This window comes from Cololabis saira, chromosome 8 (genome assembly GCF_033807715.1).
Source record: "Cololabis saira isolate AMF1-May2022 chromosome 8, fColSai1.1, whole genome shotgun sequence".
Classification (NCBI taxonomy): domain Eukaryota; kingdom Metazoa; phylum Chordata; class Actinopteri; order Beloniformes; family Belonidae; genus Cololabis; species Cololabis saira.
This window is the reverse complement of record NC_084594.1, coordinates 9,278,597-9,305,815: the sequence shown is the minus strand read 5'-3', so window position 1 is coordinate 9,305,815 and position 27,219 is coordinate 9,278,597. Positions and strand designations below refer to the sequence as shown.

The window sequence follows — 27,219 nt, the reverse complement described above, 5'->3', positions numbered from 1 at the left end:
CGACCTAAATTGTGTCTCTTAGTTTGAATAAGTGGGGTTTATTTAAAATAACGTTGAGCCTGTGAAACTGAAGAATATGTAAATTATTGTTGTAATTCTTAAAAGATGATTCCAATATTTTTTTTTCTTTTTCAAAGATGAAATCCTTACATAAGTCATGTATTGAAAGAGTACACTGTACTGTACAGAGACAAACACTGGCAGAATGTGTATAACCACGAACATATTTGTGACACCTCGTCTTTGTTGATGATTTCTAGAATATGTACATTTGAGCTTTGGCATTTATCTTGTGTGGAGTTTAGACTTTTTCTGTACAAAGAGAAATGATTGCGATCTGTCCACAGTAATCTCTGGAAGGAGAGCTCCAGAGGTCTGCAGTGGAGTCTCGCACACATCACCGCTGAGCTGGTGAGCTTCCGCTCCACGTGGACACGACACACCGAAGACAACAAGGTCAAATGGAAAGAAAGCACCTCAAACGGTACTGTATGTTCTGTATTTATAAGTTAATGGTATTACTGGCCCTGTAAAATCTATTTTTAAGAAAAACTAAATATAGACACAGTCATTGATTTATTTATATATAAAGTTGTAATATTACGAGAATAAAGTCGTAATATTACGAGAATAAAGTCATTATATAATGAGAATAAAGTCGTAAAATTATGAGAATAGTCATAATATTGCGAAAATAAAGTCGTAATAGAATAAAGTCGTAATATTACGAGAATAAAGTCGTAACATTACGAGAATAAAGTCATAATTTATGAGAATAAAGTCGTAATATTAGAAGAATAAAGTGTTAATTTTTGAGAACTCTAACAGGAAGAGCAGTCTTCTCCCTGTGTTAAAATGTTAAATATTGAGCGTCTTGTGAAGTTATATTTATATATTTATAATATATTTAATATTACAACTTTATTCTCATAATATTACGACTTTATTCTCATATTATTATAACTTTATTTTCGTAATTTCAATTTTTTTTTCTTAGTTTGGCCTAATACTCCGTCGTAATATTCCCATGTTGTACTAATTTAATTTTGAGAATCATTAAATCATTATTTCCTGGTATCACTTTGCAACAGTTCAGAGTTTAAGTTATAATAAACACCTGTGCTCGGGTGTTACAAAAGAAAAAAACTCAAGTTGTGTAAATGATTTGGCTGGGATAAAGCCACTTTTCTCCGGGAAATATACTCAGTCCTACTGATTCGATTTGTTATCTAAATTCTGTCATGTTAAGAGTAACAGATTTAGATGTTTTCTTTTCAGCTTATCTAAATTTCTGCCTGTTACGATCTTCTTTACCCTCCAGGGTTTTCAGATCCCGGTGTTGCAAAAGAACAGAGCACAAGGCAAGAACAGACGTCCGAGAAATCCCTGCAAGACCCTGCAACAGATTAGAAACAGTAGATGGGACGTCACGTGTAGTGTGGGCTTCGTTTTCATGGAATATCTGCAAGGGTTAGGAGTGATTTACTATTAATAACAAAACCCCAGAGCTTCTGTTACAATCCAGTGATGGAGAAGGAGAGAAGGGTGATTAAAGATTAAGATAATCTTCCCAAGGTAAGATGCAGTAATAAAATATAAATAAATAAAATAAATAAACTATACACATGTTTTATTTTAAGAAAACCACATTAATTTAAATAAAAAGTGTACATGCGGGTCATGTCATACAGTCGAGTTCATATTGATTTAAGTCACCACCAAAACAACCAGTACATTTGTTTCTGACTGTAGATTGGACTGCACACAAACCGTTTAACCCTGTATTAAACTCTGAAAATTGTGTATGAGTTAGTTGTCTGTGTGTCATTTTAATGCTATGTATTAAAAAAGGAGTTTTCATTAATGAAAACATTTACTGAGTAAGTCATAGTTACCTCTTTTGCGACATGACCCCTTTTTCAGCTGAAGAAGATAAATTGGAGAACTCCTAAAACACTGGGAATAACGTTAACGGTGCACATTTCCTTAAAACCGATCTTGATAACAGTCAGTTAAAAAGAGATATGAGTTTAATTCATTACCCCTTCGATCTCTACAAGAGTCAAAACTCAAGTATGTTTCCGTATTAATAAAATATTTAAACTTTTCATTGAAATGAGCTTCAGAATGGAAGTATTTTGTTTTTGTAAACTTTTACAGAAACAATTACTTGAAAAAAAGAAAGGGGGAAAAATACAATTCAGTCCTTATAGGCTCTCTAATTGTATATTTTGACATTTTGAATTTCCAAAAAGTATAAACTAACATCTACAATATCCAGAGGCACTTCTTTGACATTTTAAAAGTTACATTCTTTCATTAATTTCCCATGCGTGGTTCAGTCCGGTTACAGAAGCCATATCTTCCTTGTAAACATCCATCCATCTCCATCCATTATAAATCCCTAAGGGGGTACAGATCTGCGTTGTGATATAACTTGTACGAGCCATCTCGAGTCAAAAATCAACATTACACCCAGGACTCGTTGTCAGTCCATCACAGGGACAACTGCACATGCCTACACTTGCTTCTTTGGTCAATTTAGAATCATCAGTTTGAATGATTTTAGACTGAGGAACAAAAGTTGAGTATCCAGAGGAAACCCACGCGAGCAGTACTGGAGTTGAGGGGGGATGAGGGGGGATGGCATCCCCCCCTGAAATAAAAACGGTCAAAATCACGCCCCCTGTAAAACTGCTATCCCCCCTTTCCATCCCTTATGTCATTTCATCAATGAATGTGGTATTACTGCTATTTCAACATTTAGAGTCATCACCAGAAAAATAACTTATTTGACCATTTTCACCTGTTTCAAGTAAACTTTCACTTGAAATGAGTAGGAAAATCTGCCAGTGGAACAAAATTTATCTTCTTATTACAAGCAAAAAAATCTTGTTCCACTGGCAGATTTTTCTACTTATTTCAAGTGAAAATCTACTTGAAACAGGTGAAAAATTGTTGTTTTTTCCAGTCTTGTTTTAAGTGTAATGAGATTTTTTTTACTAAAAAGAGACATTTTAACTAGAAATAAGACAAATATTCTTGTTAAGATTGTGAGTTTTTGCAGTGATCCATGTTACTTATGCTGTGAAGGACAGAGTCATATTGATAAGTTCAGAAAACTGTTTTTTATTGTTGTGTTTTGATGTATTTGATGTAAGCCCAGTGGATATTTAAAGCTTACAGAAGGCTGCATTTAACTGCTGCTATGTCATTCCTGCAGTATTTCTGCAGCTGTTTTGGTCAGTGCTATTATTTGTAATATATTATATTATTTGTAATCAGCACAAATGATCTGTCCCCATATGATAAAATCCACCATCCCCCCTGATGTTTTTTTACAACTCGAGTACTGCACGCGAGAGTCCACTCACAAAGACTCCTGCCGACCTCCAGACTGGGGTCTTCCCAGCACAAAAGCGAAGCCCTAAACACTAAACCAGCATGCTTAATGTGGTTCTCTTCACCCCCAGTAGGAGGGGCCGCAGAGCAAACACAGAACTAGTTCCAGGGGTGACCAGAGGACAGTTTCAGCCCCAGGTTCTCAAGAATAAAACAAAAAACATCTTAGCAGTTTTATATGACACAATGAAGCCACAAATGCACCTTCTATGTTTAAATCAGTATAGAAAAAGTAAGTTGGACACAGATCTGTTACTTTTTTAGCAAAATGGGTATGATTTGAGACTCCACTGCAACTATACATACTACATGTTTGATGATTCACACTGACGTTGTGTGTGGTGAAGAATGCAAAGGTTGGCTATGATTGCATGTAATCAGTATGCAAAATAAAAAACATCTCATGTTTTTATCACAGCGGGATTTGCTGTTTTTTAGTGTGTGTGTGTGTGTGTGTGTGTGTGTGTGTGTGTGTGTGTGTGTGTGTGTGTGTGTCCCTCATGCTTCATCGAAACAGCTGTAAATGGTCAAATGAGTCTTCAGTCTCCTGAAATCCTGAAGAATGAAGAATGAACAAGAGGAGCAACCGGCTTCACGCTGACCATCTTAAAAACAAGCATATGTGAGGATATCACTTAAACTTTAATTGCTGCAGTGTTTGTCAAATCCAACGTTGTTTATGAAAAATGCATGCTGTTTTATGCTGTCGGTTCTGGTTTCATTAAATTATTAAATACAGAGGGTCTATTTTTAGGGCAAAGACCAAATTTGCCTCAACTAAACACACCATGGTGCAAGGCTAGTGCAATTTGACTTTCCACTAAAATATGTCTATCATGACATTATAATGGGAAAAAATGGTTTGATAAGAATAAGTTATCGCTTAATTTAAAAAAAACTACGTTCAATGCTATTTTCTAAACAGAAAAGGGATGAAAAGGTGTCTTTGTGTATTGATGGATCTACTAAAGAGTGTATCAGTTTAGATTTTTGGGTGTAATTATAGATGAAAACCTCACATGGAAATCTCAGGTAAATTATGTTAAAACTAAGGTATCAAAGAATATTTTTGTTTTGAACAAAGTGAAACATGTTTTAGATTCTAAGACAATGCGAATTTTGTATTGCTCACTTATTTTGCCTTATTTTAGTGGATTTTAGTGTGGAAGTTTGGGGGAATACATACACAACAAATATCAAGCCTTCGTTTATTTTACAGAAGAGAGCAGTACGGATCAGACATAAAAAGGAGGCAAGAGAACACACCAATGGAGTCTTTATCAATGCAGGATTAATTAAACTTAAAGATATTGTTGAGTTACAGACTTTATTAGTTATGTTCAAGGCAAAAAGCAGAATATTGCCTGAAAATATACAACGTTTTTTTGTGTTTAGTTCAGAAGATAAGGACCATAGGAGGAAATTTGATTTTAAACATCCGTTTGCACAAACTACTTTAAAACAAATGTGTATTTCAGTATGTGGTGTAAAATTATGGAACTCCTTAACAACTGATTTAAAGGATTGTAAAAATATTCACCAGTTCAAGAAATTGTATAAAGACAACACAATCAGACAATATGAATTTAACGGTAAAATATCTTTTGTTGTTTTTTGTTTTTGTATTGTTGGTGAGTTAGTGTGTATGTTTTCTTATTTTTTTTGTTTTGTTTTATTCATTATTTCTTTTTTTTTGTATTATATAAGTAGTGACTGTTGAATAGACCATCTTCATACGAATTGTTTTATTTTTTTTTGAGAAAGGGGCTTGTAATATAAGGCTTTCTTCTTCTTGCCCCTTTTCCATCATGGAATGGAACATGTATGTGAACTATTTCCATGATACGGAATAAATAAAAATGAAAATTAAATAATAGGGTAGTTTATTCTGTATAATGCAGCTTTGAAGCTTCTAATGTGATACTGTCAAATAAGCTATAAATAAGAGGAAAAACAAAACCAGGCAAAACAAACAAACGTATATTACCTGTCCCTGATAACTGTGAAAGATAAGTAAGATATTACCAATTACAGTGTTTTATTGTTTCATTCAAATTGAGATTACAGATGTAATCATGTTTCATTTCAAACATGATGGGAACAAAATCTCTTCAGAATCTATTCATGTTAAGTACAGAATTACCATCAAAAAACACAACAAACAATGAATAGTCCATAAATGCAAAGCAACGGACAAAAGAAGGCAAATGTTAAGAGGAGAAAAAAAAAAGCTTTCACAATAGTCTTACTGTCTTTGTTGTTTATTGTGGGCAAAGTGGCCATTGTTGCAACTGGGAAATAAACTCATGTAGTGACATTAGTATTAAGGTGGCTTTAGATTTATGATTAGTTTCTTTCAGATATGTCGGGTATGATGTGAAGTTCATGGAAGGATTGTCACACAATCTACAGTACATGTTAATGTTGCTTTAGAGATACAAATAACAGATGAAATATAATAAGCGTTTCAGGAGTTGAGATTACGTTAGTTTTTTTTTTATATACATACAAAATCAGAAGGAAAATAAAATTACAATTTAAAATGGTAAAGGAATTGTAAATGCTTAGCTTGATATTTAAAACTGCAATCGAAAACCTGCCTAAATCACACATTTGATTTTGACAGTCATCACAGTACATTCAGTGCCATGCAAAGTGTTTTTATGACCAGGATTGAGATTTACAATAATCACTTCTGTGTTAAAAACTTTTTTTTTCCCAACTAGAGACATGGGTTGTTACTCTAATATTTAACTTTATCCATAGACAAATCCCTTGGTACTGTCTCACATTTACAACCACATGGTTTGACTGCTAACATATACGTCAGTGTAACCACTACCGTAAACAGAAATTTTTCCAGCTAATTTCTCCAGCTAATATTTAATATCTCATGAGCCTGTTGAGGGAGAAAAATATTTTTGATTTTTACAAAAATTATGTCCCACTACAGTAGCATTTGGTCATTGTTTTTGGCAGTAAACATTAACTACAATCATTAAAATGAAAGGAACTTAAAAAGGTCTTTCAAGAAATGTTAGCAATGGTGCTTTTCATGCAGCTTCTCTGTTTGATTGACAGCAACCTGAGCCTATAAAGCTTCATTGGAATAAAAGCCATAATAGAAAGAGTGAAAACTGATTGAGCGAAAGGTGACCAGGCAAGAGTTTTTACAAGGTTTTGTTTATAAATGTGAGAACGATGTGGCTCGATGATGAAAAATGTTTTTTGGAACGCTGCATGCTTCTTTCGTTCTTATGACAACATAAAAATCAATAAAAGGTAATGCATTATAGAAATCACTTATTTTTCTCTTCTGTGTTTTTTGTCTTAGATGTACGGAAGAGTATTAGGGCCAGGCGAGAGAAAAGAAATTTGAGAGTGGAAGATTTTTTTTATTGTGCACTTTGAGAAAAAAGACGAAATGTCGAAAATAAAAGTCAAAATGTCGAGATTAATGTTGAAATAAAATTTCGAGAAAAAAGTCGAAATTTCTTGAATAAAGTCAAAATTTTGCCTTTTTTCTCAACATTTCGACTTTTTTCTCGAAATTGTATTTCAACATTAATCTCGACTTTTCAACTTTTTTCTCGACATTTCGACTTTTTTCTTAAATTTTCGACTTTTTTCTCGACATTTCGACTTTTTTCTTAAATTTTCGACTTTTTTTTCGACATTTCAAATTTTTCTTGAAATTTCTACTTTTTTCTCAACATTTTGACTTTATTCACGAAATTTTGACTTTTTTTTCAAAATGTCAACTTCTTTCTCTTAGCCCATACTATTGTGTACGTACTAATGTTTCGGACACACTAAAAAATCTCTCATACTGTTTTTGCTACTCATTAGGGAAGTATGGGATTTCGGACGCAGCCACTGTTTCTCCACAGTAACCATCAGGTTTGCAGCAGCTGCTCCTGCTGTGCTCCGTTTGTGACAAACAGGAAAAGTCCAGGCGCTGACTCCAACTGTTAAGTCGTTCACATTTTGGAAAGATTCATAGCAATGCAACGCAGTTACTGTAGTTACAAGCACGGATAGCTTGACAATATATAGAAGCATGAAACCACTTGATGGAAAGCAAAAGCTCTTACGCCTCAAATACATGGTTTGATTAAAAAAGCAGCGTCACAGTCATGCCAGATGTGTGTGAGTCAGGTTGGAAATAATTTATCAACATTTCTGCAGATTTTTTTAAATAAATTTTTGCCAATTGTCAAACTAAATGATTAACTTGTTAAAATATCAGCATACTGATTTTAGTTCATTTTAGTTGAACTAGTGAAGACTGTGTGTAGATGTTTAATACACCGTGTACTAATAAAGTACAGTATGTGCTACAAATAGATTCAGATGAAAACCACCGGTTAGCATTGTGCTGCCCAGCTGATTAATTATTAAGCATCTGAATAAAGATAGATGATGGAATTGAATTCAAATCGATGCTTTTGGCTCCAGACTACTATAACGCTCAAATAATCCATTGAGGTTTGGACATCTTGTCAGCAAGCCTACTGTACCAGGAGAGGTATTTTAGACGTTTCTTATCAGAAAGAGGCCTTAACCCAGGATATGCTGGAATGATTACATGTTAAAGTTGGTTTGGGAACGCTTCAGTGTCTCCATGATAGAGCTACTGGAAGTGGCTAAGGATATCTACTTAGGCCCAATCCCAATACACCCCCTACTTTCTGTCACTACCCCTAAAAAAAATCTTCCCTGTTCCCTGTCCCAATACTCCCACTACTCCTACTTTCAGCACCACCCTTAAAATCAGGAAGCTGAGAGCCAAAAGCTGTTTTAATTTCAGCTGTAGCGCTGTTAATATGCCACTTTATTAAGTTTTAATATTTTTTCAGGCGTAAAAGTAACCGTTAAGATCCCCAACCTGGGCTCAGTTTATCCAAATAACACCTGTTAAGAAATTTGACCCGATGTTTTCGGAGATGATAAGAGCCGCCGGTCCGGGGAGAAACCTGCAGCTCTGTGGAGAATTACAGCTGGCTGAAATAAATCATTTAGGAAGATAAATGTCGGTTTAATAGATGAAATCTAACAGTTGTAGCTACGCCTGTTAAGAAATTTGCTCCGAAAATTTCGAGATTTCTGCCTGCCGGCTCCGGAGCTGATTTATGGTTCCGCGTTAAATCGATGCAGAGCCTACGGCGTAGCGTACGGCTCCCTACGCCGTAGGCTCTGCGTTGGTGTAATGCGGAACCATAAATCAGCCTTTATTCTGGCGAGGTTTGAAAAAGACTTCGCAACAACGGGCAAACTAGTGATTATGTACATTCACTGAGTGAATATTATGAAAGTAAAATATATATTTCTCGCTGGAAATGTAATCAAAACGCATTTTTATGCAGAAACTAACTTTTTTGATTCAGTCCGCAAATGACGACGAAAAGCATTCTGGGAAATTTTTCTGGCCCTAGATCAGCTAGTGAGCATCCGAAATCCCTCGATCCGTAGGGACAGATTCATAGCCACTACACTACTTTTCTCCACTACCCCTAGGTGAAAAGAGGAATCGGAACACCACTACCCTCACGGGAACGTAAAAATTTAGGGGTAGGGATGAAAACTAGGGGTAGTGGTAGTATTGGGACAGGACCTAACTCTGTTGTCCCCAGTACCCTATCCCAGATCCAAATAAGAAGCAGAAAATTAATGGATGAATAGATGGATGGATGGATGGATGGACTTTTATTGCTTTGAGATGGAACTAGAATTGCTGAAGTCATGGCACATGTTTAACGATAAAAACCTTTTAAAATGGGTTGTGTATATTTGTTGCCTTTGGTCACTAAAGGGGGCGTTAAGTATGCAGAAGTGCATGATAACGATTGTGTGTCTGGCACAGGAAAAGACTTTCCCAGGTTCACTCATACAGTAGGCTAGTTTTAGATCAGTGGCCGAGCTAAAAGGAAAAGAAAAAAGGTAAAATAATCGTCTTCTTACACAGAATTTTTCTCACAAAATTAATGTAAAAATATTTGTTCTTCAAGGTGGGAACTAAGGCCTGACTGTAATAAGGAATATAGATGCCCTGATGTTTCTAAAAAGTGAATCTGCAGACACAATCTTTTGTCTCTGAGTCGGGCTGAGTGGGCAGACTGTAGACGTAACGCTGAACAGACGCCGCTCTATTTCTCTTTCTCCGGGCTGCTTTTCTTTGTCTTCTCTGCCGGCTGATTTTCACTGGAAGTTCCTGCTTTTGTGTCTGAAAATGAAGACAGAAACATAAAACACAGTGAGAGAGCAGGAGAGAGGAAGCTGACTAAATCTGATGAGCTCCGATGGAAGCAACTAAACAATAAATAATTACTAAATCATTTTTTTACTGCTTTTCGGTGGTAATTCTCTGTGTATCTAATCCCTGTTGGTTTATCTGTTTCTGCATATAAATGAAAGTTAGTATGTAGTCGTCACATGTTCCAGCCAGAGTCACAATGCCTCAGGTTTGCTCTGTAATGAAATTACGTAAAAGGGTTTTCACTCATCTTCACTGCAAGACTTATGAGAATAAAATTAGTTGTGTATTTCCTTCCACTGCAAAGACACTTTTTAACATATACCTTATTGTGTAAAATATCTTCATCAGTCTGTTTAAAGCAGGGGTCAGCAACCCGCGGCTCTAGAGCCACATTCTTTAGCGCCGCCCTAGTGGGTCCTGGAGCTTTTTCAAAAATGTTTGACCTTTTTTTTTCCTTTCTTTTTTAATGAATTTTTGACTATTTCCTCGACATTTCGACTTTGTTCTCAAAATTTTGACTTTTTTCTCGAAATTGTGACTTTTTTCTCGACATTTCGACTTTTTTCTCAAGATTGTACTTCAACATTAATCTTGACATTTCGACTTTTTTCTCGAAATCTTTACTTTTTTTTTACATTGACCTTTTTCTCAAGATTGTACCTCAACATTAATCTCGACTTTTTGAATGTTTTTCTCGAAATTTTGACTTTTTTCTCGTCATTTCGACTTTTTTCTCAAGATTGTACTTCAACATTAATCTTGACATTTCGACTTTTCTCGAGATTTCAACTTTTTATCGAAATTTTGACTTTTTTCTTGACATTTTGACTTTTTTCTCGAGATTGTACTTCAACATTAATCTCGACTTTTCGAATGTTTTTCTCGACATTTCGACTTTTTTCTCAACATTTCAACTTTTGTCTTGACATTTCGCCTTCATTTGCCTTCATTCTAAGGCTTATACATACAAGACTTGTCATTTTTTGCGGCTCCAGACATATTTGTTTTTTGTGTTTTTGGTCCAATACGGCTCTTTTAACATTTTGGGTTGCCGACCCCTGGTTTAAAGTGATGGTTTTCAGTCATTGGACACTTTTCCATTGATGCATGTTGTGTTTTCATTCATGTTCTGTCACTATTCATTCCAAGAACAGCGACAGAACCAAAGAGCAGGTCCGATATTTACCCCTGGTGCGGGAGTGGACAGTAACTCAGTGAGGCATATCATTAAAGTCCTTACAAAGTCAATCTTTTAACACGTACGAAACAGCTCAAAGCAGCTGCACGTGTTTACTTATTTAACTTGAAGAAACAAACATCTTAGTGAAAAAAATGGAAGTAACTGATATTTAATCATTCATTTAATCATAATGCAGGCTTGAGCTCCATTGCAAGTGATATGTAGACGCTACCAGGTCTGGATTGATCAAACTGTTACAAAAAGCTCTGGGGTGCTTATTCACAAGTGACACCAACAGATTCAGCAGCCTACCATATAATGGGAAATAGTTCATGTGTGAAATGGGCTTTTGCAAACACAGCATCCTACTAGGTCAGGCTCCCCAGCATTACTACTCTCATGGTGCTAAAAGTAAATCAGGTAAATCAGGAAAATAGCACGCCACGTGAAAGTCAGTTGTTTACACAAAGAATAAAAAACCAGAAGTAAACTATAAAAACTCACTTGTAATGCATGGCTATTCTTTGCACCAGGGTGCTGTAACTGTCTAGTTTCTTCTTTTATTGTAAACTTACGGTGTCTCATTAACATCTTTGAAGACAGATTTTGCAGAATGTTGTGTGAAGATGTTTTTTTTTTTAGGAAAATTGATCACTTCTGATCAATTTAACATTTACAGACATCAAAATATGTTTCTTAATGTCATGACCAGTACTGGAGTTGAGGGGAGATGAGGGGGGATGGAATCCCCCCTGAAATAAAAACGGTCAAAATCATCCCCCCTGTAAAACTGCCATCCCCCCTTTCCATCCCTTATGTCATTTCATCAATGAATGTGGTTTTACTGCTATTTCAACATTTAGAGTCATCACCATAAAAATAACACCAGAAAAATGTGATAATTTTCACCTGTTTCAGGTAAATTTTCACTTGAAATAAGTAGGAAAATCTGCCAATGGGACAAGATTTATCTTCTCATTACAAGCAATAAAATCTTGTTCCACAAGCAGATTTTTCGACTTATTTCAAGTGAAAATCTACTCGAAACAGGTGAAGATTGTTGTTTTTTCCAGTGATGACTCTTATTTTAAGTGTAATGAGATTTTTTTTACTAAAATGAGACATTTTAACTAGAAATAAGACAAATATTCTTGTTAAGATTTTGAGTTTTTGCAGTGATCCATTTTACTTATCCTGTGAAGGACAGAGTCATATTGATAAGTTCAGAAAAGTGTTTTTTATTGTTGTGTTTTGATGTATTTGATGTAAGCCCAGTGGATATTTAAAGCTTACAGAAGGCTGCATTTAACTGCTGCTATGTCATTCCTGCAGTATTTCTGCAGGTGTTTTGGTCACTGCTATTATTTGTAATATATTATATTATTTGTAATCAGCACAAATTATCTGTCCCCATATGATAAAATCCACCATCCCCCCTGATTTTTTTTTTTACAACTCGAGTACTGGACATGACTGACACATGAAGTCAAGAATGTTACGATCTACTGTGGAAATGTTGCTTTGAGTATGAAACAGTAGTTGGATGTAAAGTTTTTATGTAAAACAAAACATTAGAGAGGCAACCTGCATTTTCAGTCTGAGTCTGACAGTCTGTGTTTGTGTGCAGTTTGACTCATAGTAGTCACAGTTTCGTGGATAAAGGTTGTGGTTTTTAAAACGGGCCATAACACCAAGCCAAGCCTATTAAACTGCTAAGCATACGATGAACACACACTGCCTGCCTATGACTGGTAGACGAGGAGTCCCCTGAGGGAAAGGCTTTGAAGCAGATGCGGGAGATTCTTGCAGATTCTTGCATAATGATGCCTCCTCTCACTCACAAGTACCTGGTTGCGTATTCCTTTGTTGTGATGAGGGATCTGCATCACCGGCAACAGTGGGACAATCCTCTTTCTCCTTAGGGAGTGGGCACTCCAGTCCACCGGCAGCTTCGGATAGACTTTCCCTTGAAAACTCTGGAGAGGCCAGAGAGACAAGCAGAGAATTAATTAGAGGAGATGATAATTACTGATAAAACTGACTCACCACAGGTGAAGCTGTGCACGTCTTCTCTTCTCACAGCAGTTTTATGAAATGCTGACATGTTTGCTTAAGTGATGATATTCACTGGGCCTGCGGCAATTCCCATCAATCAATACCAACTAGCATTTACAGTTGCAGGGTATTTACTCACAAGAGCAACTTTAAAGAGGTGATCTTTGAGTGATGGCCATACTCAACGGGACTGGTGCTAATGATCATTGATTTGTTTCTCCAGCTTCCTTTTTACTCATTTTTAACTCATGTCATTTAAGAGAACTTCATTTGCAGCTCCAGTGCTCCACTGATGAAATGTATGGTCATTTTGAAAAGTTGAAATGTGCTATTTTTAAAATGTTACAGAACAAATAAAAGAAAAATGTGTGATGAAGAGAAAAATTGGCCCCGTCCTCGTATTGTGCATTAGTCATGACCTCGTACTGAATGTGCTGTGCTGCACCAGCCATTACAGGGAATTATTTGGCCAGGCATGAGCTGTTTTTGTCATTAGAGGTAAAGCATTTTTGGCACCGATAGAAGATAGTATTTAGCAAGGTGTTGTTTTGAAAAGGCAAGTGTCGTAGGATATTTTGGGCACCATGCCTTTTGGCCTTTTTTTCTATTGGGTTAAAGAAAAGATCAACGCCACTGTCAACCAAACCGTCGCTCGAAAGCACAGCTGTCGACTCAACATAAAACTGTTTGCATTAAACTAACATCCACACAGGCTAACACCATAGAATTTACATAAACAGTACATTTTAATTGAAACTTTAATTGAAACATGGGTATTATCAGTACTCGAGTTGTAAAAAAAAAAATCAGGGGGGATGGTGGATTTTATCATATGGGGACAGATAATTTGTGCTGATTACAAATAATATAATATATTACAAATAATAGCACTGACCAAAACACCTGCAGAAATACTGCAGGAATGACATAGCAGCAGTTAAATGCAGCCTTCTGTAAGCTTTAAATATCCACTGGGCTTACATCAAATACATCAAAACACAACAATAAAAAATGGTTTTCTGAACTTATCAATATGATTCTGTCCTTCACAGGATAAGTAAAATGGATCACTGCAAAAACTCAAAATCTTAACAAGCATATTTGTCTTATTTCTAATTAAAATGTCTCATTTTAGTAAAAAAATCTCATTACACTTAAAACAAGACTCATCACTGGAAAAAACAACAATTTTCACCTGTTTCAAGTAGATTTTCACTTAAAATAATTAGAAAAATCTGCCAGTGGAACAAGATTTTTTTGCTTGTAATAAGAAGATAAATCTTGTCCCACTGGCAGATTTTTCTACTTATTTTAAGATTACTGGAAACAGGTGGAAATGGTCAAATAAGTTATTTTTCTGGTGATGACTCTAAATGTTGAAATAGCAGTAAAACCACATTCATTGATGAAATGACATAAGGGATGGAAAGGGGGGATGGCAGTTTTACAGGGGGATGATTTTGACTGTTTTTATTTCAGGGGGGGAAAATAAATTTTATTTCATCCCCCCTCAACTCCAGTACTGGGTATTATCTGAATGATAATGTTATAATATGAACATTTTAATAACCTCCCAGTAAAACGGTAAAAGTGGCCTATCATGTGTTTGCACTGCAGACTTACTTTCCAGATGTGATTAACCTCTACGCCTCTGCTTTATTTTTTGTGCAAATTCTAGACCCTTCTTTCATTTTAATAAGCAGGGTTACAGTATTCCTGTAAAAATCTGCTCTCTTCTTACAGTACAACACTATAAATTATTCAGAAGAGCGTGAAATCAGTGACCTCCTTAGCTACTTTCCTTCTTTCTTGTTCCTTTTCTCTCTTTCAATTACTTTTTCCCTGTCTATTTCAGGAGAATTTCATTTAGCCTGTGTTACTTAAAGAAATGCTATCTAATGCCAACCGAGCTATACTGCTCAAAAGGCAAAAAATGGAAAGTTTCACGCAGTTGTAAGATTTAAATGCAAATGCCATGACAGACTTAAACCTTGCCAATCCCAGACATCTAATTCTGAAGTCCTTTGGGGATCTACTCATGAATAAATGCATATATGATAGACAACTTTACACACAAATCTTATTTTAGGGTCCATTAAAAAAAGATAAATAAGGATCCGTCCCTAGCTCATGAGGAGAGGCAAAAAACTTCAAGGTCTCCTGATTTCCATATACCAGGGGTCGGCAACCCGCGGCTCTAGAGCCGCATGCGGCTCTTTAGCGCCGCCCTAGTGGCTCCTGGAGTTTTTTCAAAAATGTTTGACCTTTTTTTTCCTTTTTTTCTTCTTTTTTTCCTTTTTTCATCTTTTTTTCCTTCTATTTTTTCTTTTTTCTCTTTTTCTTTTTCCTTTCCCTTTTAATCTCGAAATTTTGACTTTTTCTCGACATTTCGACTTTTTTCTCAAGATTGTACTTCAACATTAATCTCGACATTTCGACTTTTTTCTCAACATTTCGACTCTTCACAAAATTTTGACTATTTTCTCAACATTTAGACTTTTTTCTCAACATTTCGACTCTTCACAAAATTTTGACTATTTTCTCAACATTTAGACTTTTTTCTCAAGATTGTACTTCAACATTAATCTCGACATTTCGACTTTTTCCTCGACATTTTGACTTTTTTCTCGAAGTGCATAATGAAAAACAAATCTTCCACCAGTTGTAACTAATATAGAAACATGCAGCATGTGTTTCCTTCATTCTAAGGCTCGTACATACAAGACTTTTCATTTTTTGCGGCTCCAGACATATTTGTTTTTTGTGTTTTTGGTCCAATATGGCTCTTTCAACATGTTGGGTTGCCGACCCCTGCCATATACGGACTGAACAGCACAGGGAGGCTGTTCTTTGTAATGCCTTTGAACACTATGGGAAACTACCTTTTCTTGAAACTCTTGATCCACACAACTTAAAAAAATAACTGAAATTACCTTTTGATTCCAAATACAAAAGCCACGATGAAATGTTGGTGATAGCTCGGAAGAAATGGTGAGTTCAAACATTATCAGTGAGGAAAGCTTCTGCTCCAAAGGAGGATGAAACTAAAGATATCAAAAAGAAAGGTGAATTTAATCTTATTCTAGTTTTATAATTAGAGAGAAGTCTTGCACTTTGAAGTCACAGAGCAAACTGCAACGCTGCAGGTTTAGCACGCAGAATAATGCAAATCCATGAGGGACATGAACCGGAATATTGAACTTAGTTGGACAAAGCTATAATGGAGCATGAGTAATGAGTAGCAATAACAGCGGCTCTCAGGATCTTAGTTAAAGCAAATAATAAGGGCTTTAGGTCCACTGCAATAGTCGCTGCCTAAATCATCCTGCTGACACTGCTGCAGATGAATGATTGTTTTCTTTTGTGCTTTTGTTTAGATGTCATTATTACGAAAGTGGCTTTCTGATGCATCAAAAGAACTGTAAAAGATAAAAGCATGGCTATTAGCAGACGGCTTTGCACGCTATCGAAACTGCCCGCTATCTGTGTCCTTGAAGAAATGAATAAAGAAACGCGTGGTAATGGATCCGTTGAAGCATGAGCTCCTCGACCTTCTGGCAACCCTGTACATATTTTTGGGTGACTCAAGCAGCTTTTCTGATGTCTGACTGGATTTAATTGCAGCTCTTCTATAGACTGTTAAAGACTGCAGTCAGGAAAATTTAGCTGAGGTACGATGGAGCCAAATCAAGGCCAAAACTTTTGCTATTTTGAAAATAAAATTTGAACCTGAAAATTCTTTTTTACAGTTTCAATTTTTTTTTTTCAGTATCAGAACTTTTTATTTCAGTTTCAAATCTTTTTTTCAGTTTCAGATCTTTTTCAGTTTCGCCCCTCTCAGTTGATGCCACGCCCCCTACGCCAGATCGGGGCCAAAAGTCTGAAACTGAAGAAAAAAAATTTGAAACTGAAAAAAAAAGATCTAAAACTGAAAAAATTCAGTTTTATCTATGTAGGATTCTGAGTGGGCGGGGCTATGATAATGAGGCACTGTGCTGATTGGCTGCCTCAATGACGCGATACACCGCTATGAAAAAATGTCGGAAGCTCCGGCCGGTGGAGTCATGGATGTATTATATTAACTGGATACCGGACCGGAAAATGGCCGCCGTTCATTTCAATGGAAGTTGCTCGCCTGTCGCATACGCCGAAAAAAGTTCCTGACTTCCGGGTTTACTTCCGCATACACGGGCCCATAGAGCATGCGCAGTTGAGTCACCTGCCATGATACTCTGGGGCCTCCCATCATGCCCCGGGGCAATGAGAACGAGTATTAATATAATATATTAATTAATGTATATTATTACATATATTATTAATGTATTAATATAATTATATAATATGTATTAATATAATACATCCATGGAGTGCACGGACACAGCCGTGATGTCACGCTCTGGCCGTTAGAAAACATTTTTGACGGATATAAAGTCCATGACGTAAAAATATAGAATACAAAGATTAGTAATTGCCGGTGATTACAGCTGGAGGTTCCTGTGAACAGTTTTAGAGGCTTCTCTTTTACTATTGCGGTCTATGGGAAAAAAGCTTTCTGGGCCCCATGGGATTTTTTGTTGCAGTACCGCGGCTGGCCACTGGGAAAAATTGGCATGCCTTCTGAGTGCGAGACCGGGGGCCTGGGCGGAGTTAGTTGTGGCCGTGGTTTCACGCATTGGAAGCCAACCTATGTAAATCGCATTTTGGTTACGTAACGACGGGAGCAGAATCTGACGGCTCGTAGATCCACATCAGACTGGACGGCTCATCCGGGCGGCTGTACAGACACATTTTGTTGCTTTCCTCCTTCTCTGAGTTGGCTGAGGGAAGACCATTTTATATATGTTAAAGCAAGAGAAAACGTGTTTTTCATTCAGTTCCTTTTACTCCTAACATACCCTCCATTTGGCAGCGTAGCTTCTCAAAGGCCTCTGCAGTGGCCTCGTCATCGTGTGGGAGCTCCTCTCCGGCGGGAACAGAGTCAGGGCTGGGTCTGTCGGATAAGCAGCTCTCCGAGGAGCATTCGTCCCCGGCTCCCTGCTGCTGCCGGTACAGGTGGTGCTCCACCATGAACTGCAGCTCTGGGGAGGGATGGAAGAAGTAAGAGAGTTGAGAGTGGGAGAAAGAAAAAGTTGAATAAGAGAGAGATTCATGAGAAGGAACACTGCTGTAGTTGGGGAAATAAATAGGATTGTTATAACACTTAAAGAGATTAGGTTAAAACGTACAAAGTCATTGTGGGGAGAGAAAAATGCGACATTACATAAAAATGAGTTCAACTAAAGCTGGCAAAAATTAATTTTAACTTGCATTGCTTTCATGAAAATACAGGCAACATCGGAGTTAGGAAATTGTTTCTTTAATCTATCGTCCCCCAGCCATAAATTAACAGTTTTATTCTCCGTGCTTTGGGAAGCACACTCATCAACGCCTACGTTTCCTCTAAGAGTTTGAATATTGCCCTCAGACCGGTTTGGCTGTTAAAATTATCAAAAAATAAACATTGCCAAAACACTCTCTCATTATTGCTCACCGGTTTTAGTATCTTTATTGGAAATTATTCTCCATTTTACTGCCGTCACTTTGCTGAAAGCCATTTGCATCCCTGGAGATTGTTCATTTAAAAAGGATTTACTCTGCTTTGAACACAGAAACCTATATAAAAACATACCCTGAAACCCTGCAGGCTTTTTCTTTCATGTTTGCTCCTCAGGCTGTCTTTAAAATGTGCATAACCCCTCGTACTTCAAACTGACTGACTTTAAAATTAAAAACAGGAACTTCTGATGAGAGAAAAAGAAAGTGATTTGTTGTTGAAGGACATCTGACAGTGATGGGCTCCCAGCACTAGTGGAGCAGGCGGGGGAGCAGAGGGGGCGGGGGCCCCGGGACCACTGCTGCGTGGGGGCCCACGCCCAAGAGGGGAAAAAAAGTGTGCTGAATAAAATAAAGAAAGTTGGACTGTATAACACTTGCGTTCATAAGGATAAAGTTGTTTAAAAAATAAAAATAAAATAAATAGTCCCTTCTCCCCGTGTGTGTCTGCCTGTCATGCACAGGTACGTGAGCGAATGTTGTCTGTTTAAGGCTGATTTATGGTTCCACGTCGCCGCGTACCCTACGCCGTAGGCCAGGGGTCGGCAACCCAAAATGTTGAAAGAGCCATATTGGACCAAAAACACAAAAAACAAATATGTCTGGAGCCGCAAAAAAATGAAAAGTCTTGTATAAGCCTTAGATTGAAGGCAAATGGCAAAAGGTGAAATGTTGAGAAGAAAGTCGAAGTGTCGAGAAAAAAGTGGAAATGTCGAGAAAAAAGTCAAAATGTCGAGGAAATAGTCAAAATTTTGAGAAAAAAGTGGAAATGTCAAGAAAAAAGTGGAAATGTCGAGATTAATGTTGAAGTACAATGTTGAGAAAAAAGTCGAAATGTTGAGAAAAAAGTCGAAATGTCGAGAAAAACGTCTAAATGTTGAGAAAAAATTCAAAATGTCAAGGAAATAGTCAAAATTTTGAGAAAAAAGTTGAAATGTCGAGAAAAAAGTCGAAATGTCTAGATAGAAGAAAAAAAAAGAAGAAAAGAGAAATAAGGAAAAAAAGAGAAAAATAGAAGAAAAAAAGGAAAAAAAGGTCAAAAAAATTTTAAAAATCTCCAGGGAGCCACTAGGGCGGTGCTAAAGGGCGGCTCTAGAGTCGCATGCGGCTCTAGAGCCGCGGGTTGCCGACCCCCGAAGTATACTATAATATTGTTGTCTAATGTTCTATAAGTTAATTCACATTCTGGGAAGTAATTTGAATTGAACTTCATTGAATTATAAGTATGAGTAATATTGATATTAATGCCCAATAATTAATAAAAAAAACCAGCCCGAATCTTACATTCTCTGTTAAAGGAGCTTGAGGCAGGATTGAGGCAGGATTTATGAAAGAAATCCGTATACGTTTTAAGTTTTCTAGTAATAATGTCAGATGAAACGTTCCAAACCAAAAAGAATGATCCTCTAGTGTATCTCTCCTTTGCCTTGAACAGGCTGTGTGCTGCAAAATCTGCTGCAATTCGGGCCCAAATTTCCCGCGCTGTCCTGTGGATGTGACGTCACATGACGCTGCATTCACGTTCTCCCCGTTCTCCCGTGCCGGCTTCACTGTTGGCTGCAGTACCCCCAACGGCCGTCGTGACGAAGGGTGGCGCTAGAGAGTCTCATTTCTTAAAAGGAGCCTCATGCTCCTTTAAACAACAAAATAAAAGTAAAGTAAATGTAACTGCTTACATGGCCAATGTCATGTGATATGACATTTAACTGTAAGACCCTGCAGGTTCTTTTTGGTCCATCCACATTGCTCTCCATTGTACAGTATTTCCACTGAAGAATCCATCATCCCCCATCATGACCCTACATTCTACCTTCAAGCTAGATGCAGATGTCTTACCCTTCTATAATTACTGCTGGTCTTTAAGACTAGACAGTGTCGTTTCCTGATTATGTTTAGGCACTAAAGCTAAAGGAGCCTCAAGCTCCTTTAAAACCATAAATTATTAAATGCGTAATACATTTCATCTTCACATTACTAAATAACCCCAAAAAAAGTTCAGGCTTCAAACAAAAACTACTACAATTGAGTATATTAAAGCAAATATATTATCAGTGAGTTTATTGTGTAAGTTTCTACTTTTCTCTGCCATAATGGAAACTTTTTTTTTGTTAATAATTTCTCCTAAATATTTAGTAAAAACCAGGAAAAGCAGCCCAAATATATATTTTTCAGCCCAATTGGGCTGAAACCTGCCCAACCTGGCAACACAGATTTAGAACATCCGCAGGAGATTCTCCTCAAAACGATGAAATAAACTCTTTAATGAGTAAAATGAAGACCCTTGGATTGAGATTTAAGACAAATTAAGACATTGAAATGCCTTATTTTAGCAAAAATTGAATTTGAGACTTTTGAAGGATGAGGCTGCATGGATGAGGCCAGACTATCTCTCAATCCAGAGGGACTTCGCCGTTGATAGTGATTGAAAGGTGAAGAACCGGCTGATGGTTTGGAAAGGGTTCGGATTTGAAAAAGTTTTAAAATTAAAGTTTTTGCATTTTGGATCGTTCGATGTGCTACTCCCTCCTCCCTCCCCCCGATGGAAATATTTTTTGTTGTGGTTTTCTGCCCATCACTGGATGAAACCACCATTGGTAAGCTGTCATAATATCAATTATTTCTGATAACATTGTCATAATGCTGGATATATGGCCTTACCTATATTGTTTGTTGCTGTTTGACCGCCGTGTCTGATTGTGTTAAATACAAGTCGTCGCACATTGTAAACTGTTGTCGTGTAGGTTGAACACGTGTCTGAATTGTGCTACTCAGCGAATCCGACATCTATGGCTAAGATGAAAACTTAGCCTTAAAAATAAAAATATCCCCACGATAAATCATAATTATGAGAAAAAAAAGTCGAAATTATGAGATAGAAAGTCGAAATTATGAGATAGAAAGTCGAAATTATGAGATAGAAAGTCGAAATTATGAGATAGAAAGTTGAAATTATGACTTTTTATGTCATAATTATGACTTACCGTGGGGATATTTTTATTTTTAAGGCTAAGATTTCATCTTATTTTTTTCTTTTACTGGCGGAAATGGGCTTCCATAAACATCACTGGATGTCATTTGATTTTTATCTCCAGATTGATACTTATATCATAAAGCTTCTGTAACCCACCTGGGTTTCAGAACTTAATGTTGTGGAACGGTGCAGTTCCATAGCCGACCAGAGGGTGGCGCGTCCGCTATGAGTAAACGGTCAGCCTGTGTTCACTCTCTTTTCGGCAGAAGTCATTGCCAAGAGCACACAGCTACAAACTGAGAACTCCCGGTAACGAATAAACACTCCTCACACCAGAAATTCACCATAATTCGCCTGGTACACACTGTTAACAAGTTATTTGTTCGCCAGGGTGTTACATTGTGTGAGGATTCAGCTGGAATGGAGAGCCTCTGTTAGCAGGCCTTAGCTCCGGTAAGAAATGCTAATGCTAATGCGCCATCTTGGCTATCAGGACTCCTTGTGACTGTTACTCTTGATTCATGAATAAAAACCAATTGGAGCTGTGATACTGTCGCCGAAAGTACGAGAGACTACACAGACACAGATACATATCATTTTAGTTGTGATGAATGAGTGTAAAAAGATCGCTAATTACGTTAGCACCGAGCTAATCCCGCTAGCCGAGAGCTAATTGTGCACTGTCATGCTAAGGTTCACTAACCCTGCGTTCACACTGACAGCGTCACGGGCGTCATAGGCGTCTGGCTGCCTTTCATTGTCTATGAAAAACGGGCGGCGGGAGCGTCCTGTCAATTTAAAAGTTGGAAAATCTGAACTTTATGCAAATGAGCAGCGGCGACGCCGAGGCGTCGTCCAATCACAGACCGGGATTCCCGAAGCGAGAACCCTCAATGCAGATTGTACTTTCATGTAGACACAAATGTACACTCATTCACATGCGTACAGGAGCAGAGCTGTCACTAACAAACTTATTTTATCAGGAATTAATATATTTCATCCAGCAAACTGACATTTTTGCTGATTTGACTGCCGTTTTACCTGAACTGATCACGTGAAACATGTAACTGATGGGTGAGGAACTGGATGGTCCCAACGATTCTATTTGCTACATTGATCCAACGAAAATCAATTAAAAACCGTGCTTATTAATCACAAAACACAGGTTAAACATCATGACCAAATCCGCTCCGACCCGGTGTGTCAGTGATCAGCGCAGACAGACTGCAGCTTCGCCTGAATTATGGTTCTGCGTTTAATCGACGGCGTAGGGTCGCGGTGCGGTGTGCGTCGCTGCGTACCCTACGCCGTCGGCGTATGCTTAAATGAATACATAATGGCTGTTTGATCCCTCCTAACAGTTAAAAGAGGGCTGAATATTAAAGGGCCCATGTTTAATTAAATATATGTTACAATTACAGTACTGTTAAAAGAGAATAAATATATTTAATGTGTTAAAAATATAAATAGTAAGTTTAAATATATTATATTTCATTTACATGTTGAAGTGAATGTTGTGATTTGGTGTGCATGATTTGCAGCTAATTGACACTGGGATATCTTGTGTGATGTGATGTAATTCTATTCATTTTGCAATGATTAGACAGTGTGTATCTTTCATGATTGATATACTAAGAGAGGAAATGTTAATGATAGTGATGATTTAAGGAGATCGATAGAGAGAAAATTATATTATAACATGCATTCTTCGCTGTTTGCATAGATTGGTTTTTTACCCAGACCGAGTCGAGCGGGATCTGAACTTAATGTTCAGTGGCGAGCCAGTTTGAATGGAAGATTGACTGTGGAGGAAGCAGCAACGCGGTGTGGCCAGCCGCAGGATCCATCTGCAGAGCACAGCATCGTCGATTCCCTCTTCATTAACAGACAGATAAGACTAACACTCAAAATCTACCCGGGTAGTTCAAACACAGACATCAAAGAACACACACTCATGCACAAGAAGACCTTTGCTTCTTTCCCTAAAGGAGCAGTACGCATTGGACATTGAACTCTTTATTTTGAAGGAACCTCTATTTTATTTTATTTATTTTTATGGGCCCATTTATTGTGCATTTGTGCACACTAGGAAGCCGGCTTAGCTAGGCAGGGTTTTTAAACTCATCTTTATTATTTTGTGAACAATACATTGAATTCAAACCATTCCGTTGTGTGTGTGGTAATTCTGCTGACACAGGTTTTCAGGCTCTTCAGTCGTTCCTAGACCTTACTGATACTGGTTCAATAAATATCATCTATATACTTACCTTTGGTAACCGTTACATCTGCATTAGGCTTATAATTAGGTTTGACATAATGACTAGCAAAATCCATGGTGCTAGAACCTCATGTGAATGGTTCTGACTGTGTCGCCTGCTGCTGTGGTTTTGTGTCAGAGACGCTGATCTGTGGCATTTTTTTAGCGATTATGTTTTAACGGGGATGTTTAGGCCACAAGGGCCCATCTAGAATGCTTCGCCCTCCCTGGGCTGGGACCCCTGCTCCGCCTCTGGCTCCAAGTTTAAGATTTAGCAGTAAAGACTGAAATTATTTGCACCGATAATGCTCATCCGATAATTTTGGCTTGAGATACTAACAAACAATGATCATTTCATACTTGGAAATGTTCTTTTTGAAACAAAGAAAATGATCCAATATTGAGTATAAAAAAGCAGCAAACGTTACAGATCTGATTGTGTTGCCCGGCTCACTCCGGTTTCTCACCTTTATAGCTGCTAAAACATTTGTTACAGATTTATTTGACGACATGTTCACCACCTCTTGTAAGGCGCTTTGTTGCATTTTATCTCCTTCTGGGTGTTGGAGTTTAAAAGAGATTGGAATTCTAATTTCCCTGAAGGAACCTCCCCAAGGGATTAATAAAGTTCTATTCAACCTAGTGTTACTACACTTTTAGTAGGTGATTGAGCTATTAAAGATGGACTTGAGTCGTTTGTACTCAATGAGATACTTCAGAACCTTTAGCCTCGTCTTCTTGTTCTGCCAGCAGGTTGTTCCTGTCACCAGCTGTTGGCCCGTATGGATCTCTCTTGCTCTCATTTTATTCCAACAATGATGACATCTGAGGTTGTGAACTTTTTTTTTTCAAAGTAATTTATGTTTACTAATTACCTGCTATTTGCATGAGTTAATTCCTTAGTTCAGTTCCTTGATTGTGTTGTCATTGCAGTCTGTTGCCATGTCTTTTTCCAAGTTCCCAAATGCTGCATTCCTGGATAAGTGCTCTGATGGATTGTTTATTTTCTGTTGTTCACTATTTAGTCATGACATGCTATACCATCTGCTGACCTTTAGACGGAGTACCGTCTGTTTATCATACCAGGGTACGAGCCATACCCACATTAGTGTCTTGGATGCATTTAGAGAGACCACAATAGCACTAAATTAGCAGCTGCTGACGGTATGAAAGGAATGTGGCTTTGTGATGATACGCCAACAAAACACCAATAGAAAACACACCGACAGAGAGCTGTGCAGTTAAGAGATATAGAATATACATTTGTATCATACATAAAAAAGAAAAGAGAGTGAGTGGAGCTGCATACAAAGAAGAAAAAAAGGAGAAATAATAAACTTAAAGCTGCAAGCAGCGATGAACGGGCCCTCGCGCGTGCAACTTTCACCAATAAAGGTTGAGGACTCAAAACTAAGTCCGATGACACCACCCATGACTCTTTATGTCAAACCATTCAAAGGCTATTGCAGAAAGTAGGAACTATCAAATATGGACCAATCAGAAGAAGGGGCGGGGTTAAAAAATGCCAATTATCTTCAAGGACTCAAAACCAAGTCCGACGACACCACCCACGAGTCTTTAAGTCAAACCATTCAAAATCTTGAAATTCAAAAAATATCAAATATGGACCAATCAGATGAAGGGGGGGCGCGCTTTTTGGTGTCTAGCGTCGCCACGGTAACGCTTTTGACTAGAAAAGTAATGCCCATAGTCGCAGGACCGAGACACACATTTTGATGTATAACACACCTGGGTGCACGTTACGGTTCGGGCGAAGAAACGGCCGAAGAAATGGCATAAATTGTGCCAAACTTACACGATTAATTCAAAATGGCCGACTTCCTGTTCGGTTTCGGCCATGGCGCCAAGAGACTTTTCTTTAAGTTGCGACATGATACAGGTGTGTACCGATTTTCGTGCATGTACATCAAACTGTATTGTGGGGCTTGAGGCACGAAGTTTTCTAGGGGGCGCTGTTGAGCCATTAGGCCACGCCCATTAATGCAAACCATTAAATATCAAATTTTTCGCCAAGCCTGGCTTGCCTGTAAAATATGGTGACTTTTGGGGCACGTTTAGGGGGGCAAAAAGGCCCTCCTTTCGTCGGAAGAAAAACGAGGAGAAAAACTAAAATTCCTACAGATACAATAGGGCCTTCGCTCTGTAAGTGCTCGAGCCCTAAAAAAAGATCTATGTTCAAGTATGGGCATAAGAAAGGTCACCAAACACATAAATATCAATATTACTCATACTTATAATTCAATGCAGTTCAATTCAAATTACTTCCCAGAATGTGAATTAACTTATAGAACACTAGACAACAATATTATAGTATACACTATACTAGTATACTTAGTAGACTATGGTAGACTACCTTTCATCGTAGGTGTTCCCTTCTGTCCTTTTCGCCGTTGTCGAGGGGAGTTCAGCAATGCTGCCTGGAAAATGAAATAAAGAATGAAGTCAACTTAAAAATAAACACATCATATACAATATTCAATTATATTTTTATAATGCCTTTAGAGCATGCATATATTTGATTACCTTGTACAAATGGTTTGAGAGGCGATCTTCGTCTATTTCTGTGACAAAGCAGACAATCCATTTAGTACTGAAACCTTCATCAACTCAAGCAAAAGTTTCTTATACTGCTCATATACAGTACAATTTTGAACATTTTCAGTCTCATCAGTGTAGTTTGCCAGTGTAGCACGGCGGCCGCTGTGAGCCCAGACTTTGCCATCAGGGCGGGTGAAAGGTGACCTCTAGCCAGATGGTTAACTGACACTCAAATGTTTTTCCCCTTTCAACCAGCTCTGTGGATGGTATTGCTAATTATATATCCTCCATATCCTCATTTGTGCTGTATTCTTATACAGCAGATTAAAATACCCAGTATTATTGGAAAAAAAACAAAAAACTTCTTTATTTTTCCTCAACATTATAAGCACTCCTTGTTATTGCATCAGTAAAGATAACTAATAGCATAAACCGATGATCTTATTTATTAAACTGAGAATCTTACATTTTTCACTCAAACATTTATATTAAAGACTTGAAACTTTTTTCTAGGACACTACCTCGTTGCTTGGCAACCTCAGCATCCCTAGGCGCTGGAAATATTAGTGTGTATGTGTGTGTGCTCCAAGTGAGGGTGCATGTGTGCCAATATGTGCATATGATATTCTTACTTAAAAGTATCCAAAGGCTTTTCCACATTCTGTGATGTGCTGTCTCTGTACTTTGCCGTTTTTAATTTCCTCAGTGCACCTAATATAATCCCAGAGGTGAATATAATAAAAACTGCTTAAAATCCATAAAATTCATCATTTTGAGAAGGATTCATCTTTGCATAAACAGAGTTTACAGAGTTGCTTGAAACAGTCTCGTTTTTTTAGCCTCTTCCAGAGGGTTTATTGATTTTATTTCAAAATCAATTCCAGGCTATAGGCCAATCATGAAGAGTCCTTTATTTCACTGACAGTTTATGAAGCTTGACAGACCCA

The 27,219-nt window shown here is 37.5% G+C and overlaps 2 protein-coding genes across 2 annotated transcripts in view; one reads left to right on the top strand and one right to left on the bottom strand.

The window, feature by feature from the left end:
* LOC133448300 (dual specificity calcium/calmodulin-dependent 3',5'-cyclic nucleotide phosphodiesterase 1B-like) overlaps positions 1-2,800 on the top strand; it is a 39,207-nt gene extending 36,407 nt beyond the window's left edge. The window contains exons 13-14 of the mRNA XM_061726695.1: positions 348-484; positions 1,322-2,800. Of these exons, the coding sequence (XP_061582679.1) occupies positions 348-484; positions 1,322-1,410 (226 nt within the window). The 3' untranslated portion in view covers positions 1,411-2,800. The remainder of the gene's footprint in view (positions 1-347; positions 485-1,321) is intronic.
* Positions 2,801-5,284: 2,484 nt separating this feature from the next.
* The window catches only part of LOC133448299 (protein phosphatase 1 regulatory subunit 1A-like), a 55,239-nt gene continuing 33,304 nt past the window's right edge, over positions 5,285-27,219 (bottom strand). Inside the window, exons 3-7 of the mRNA XM_061726694.1 lie at positions 26,258-26,295; positions 26,088-26,151; positions 17,789-17,971; positions 12,686-12,814; positions 5,285-9,625 (exon numbers count right to left, since the gene is read on the bottom strand). Of these exons, the coding sequence (XP_061582678.1) occupies positions 9,549-9,625; positions 12,686-12,814; positions 17,789-17,971; positions 26,088-26,151; positions 26,258-26,295 (491 nt within the window). The 3' untranslated portion in view covers positions 5,285-9,548. The remainder of the gene's footprint in view (positions 9,626-12,685; positions 12,815-17,788; positions 17,972-26,087; positions 26,152-26,257; positions 26,296-27,219) is intronic.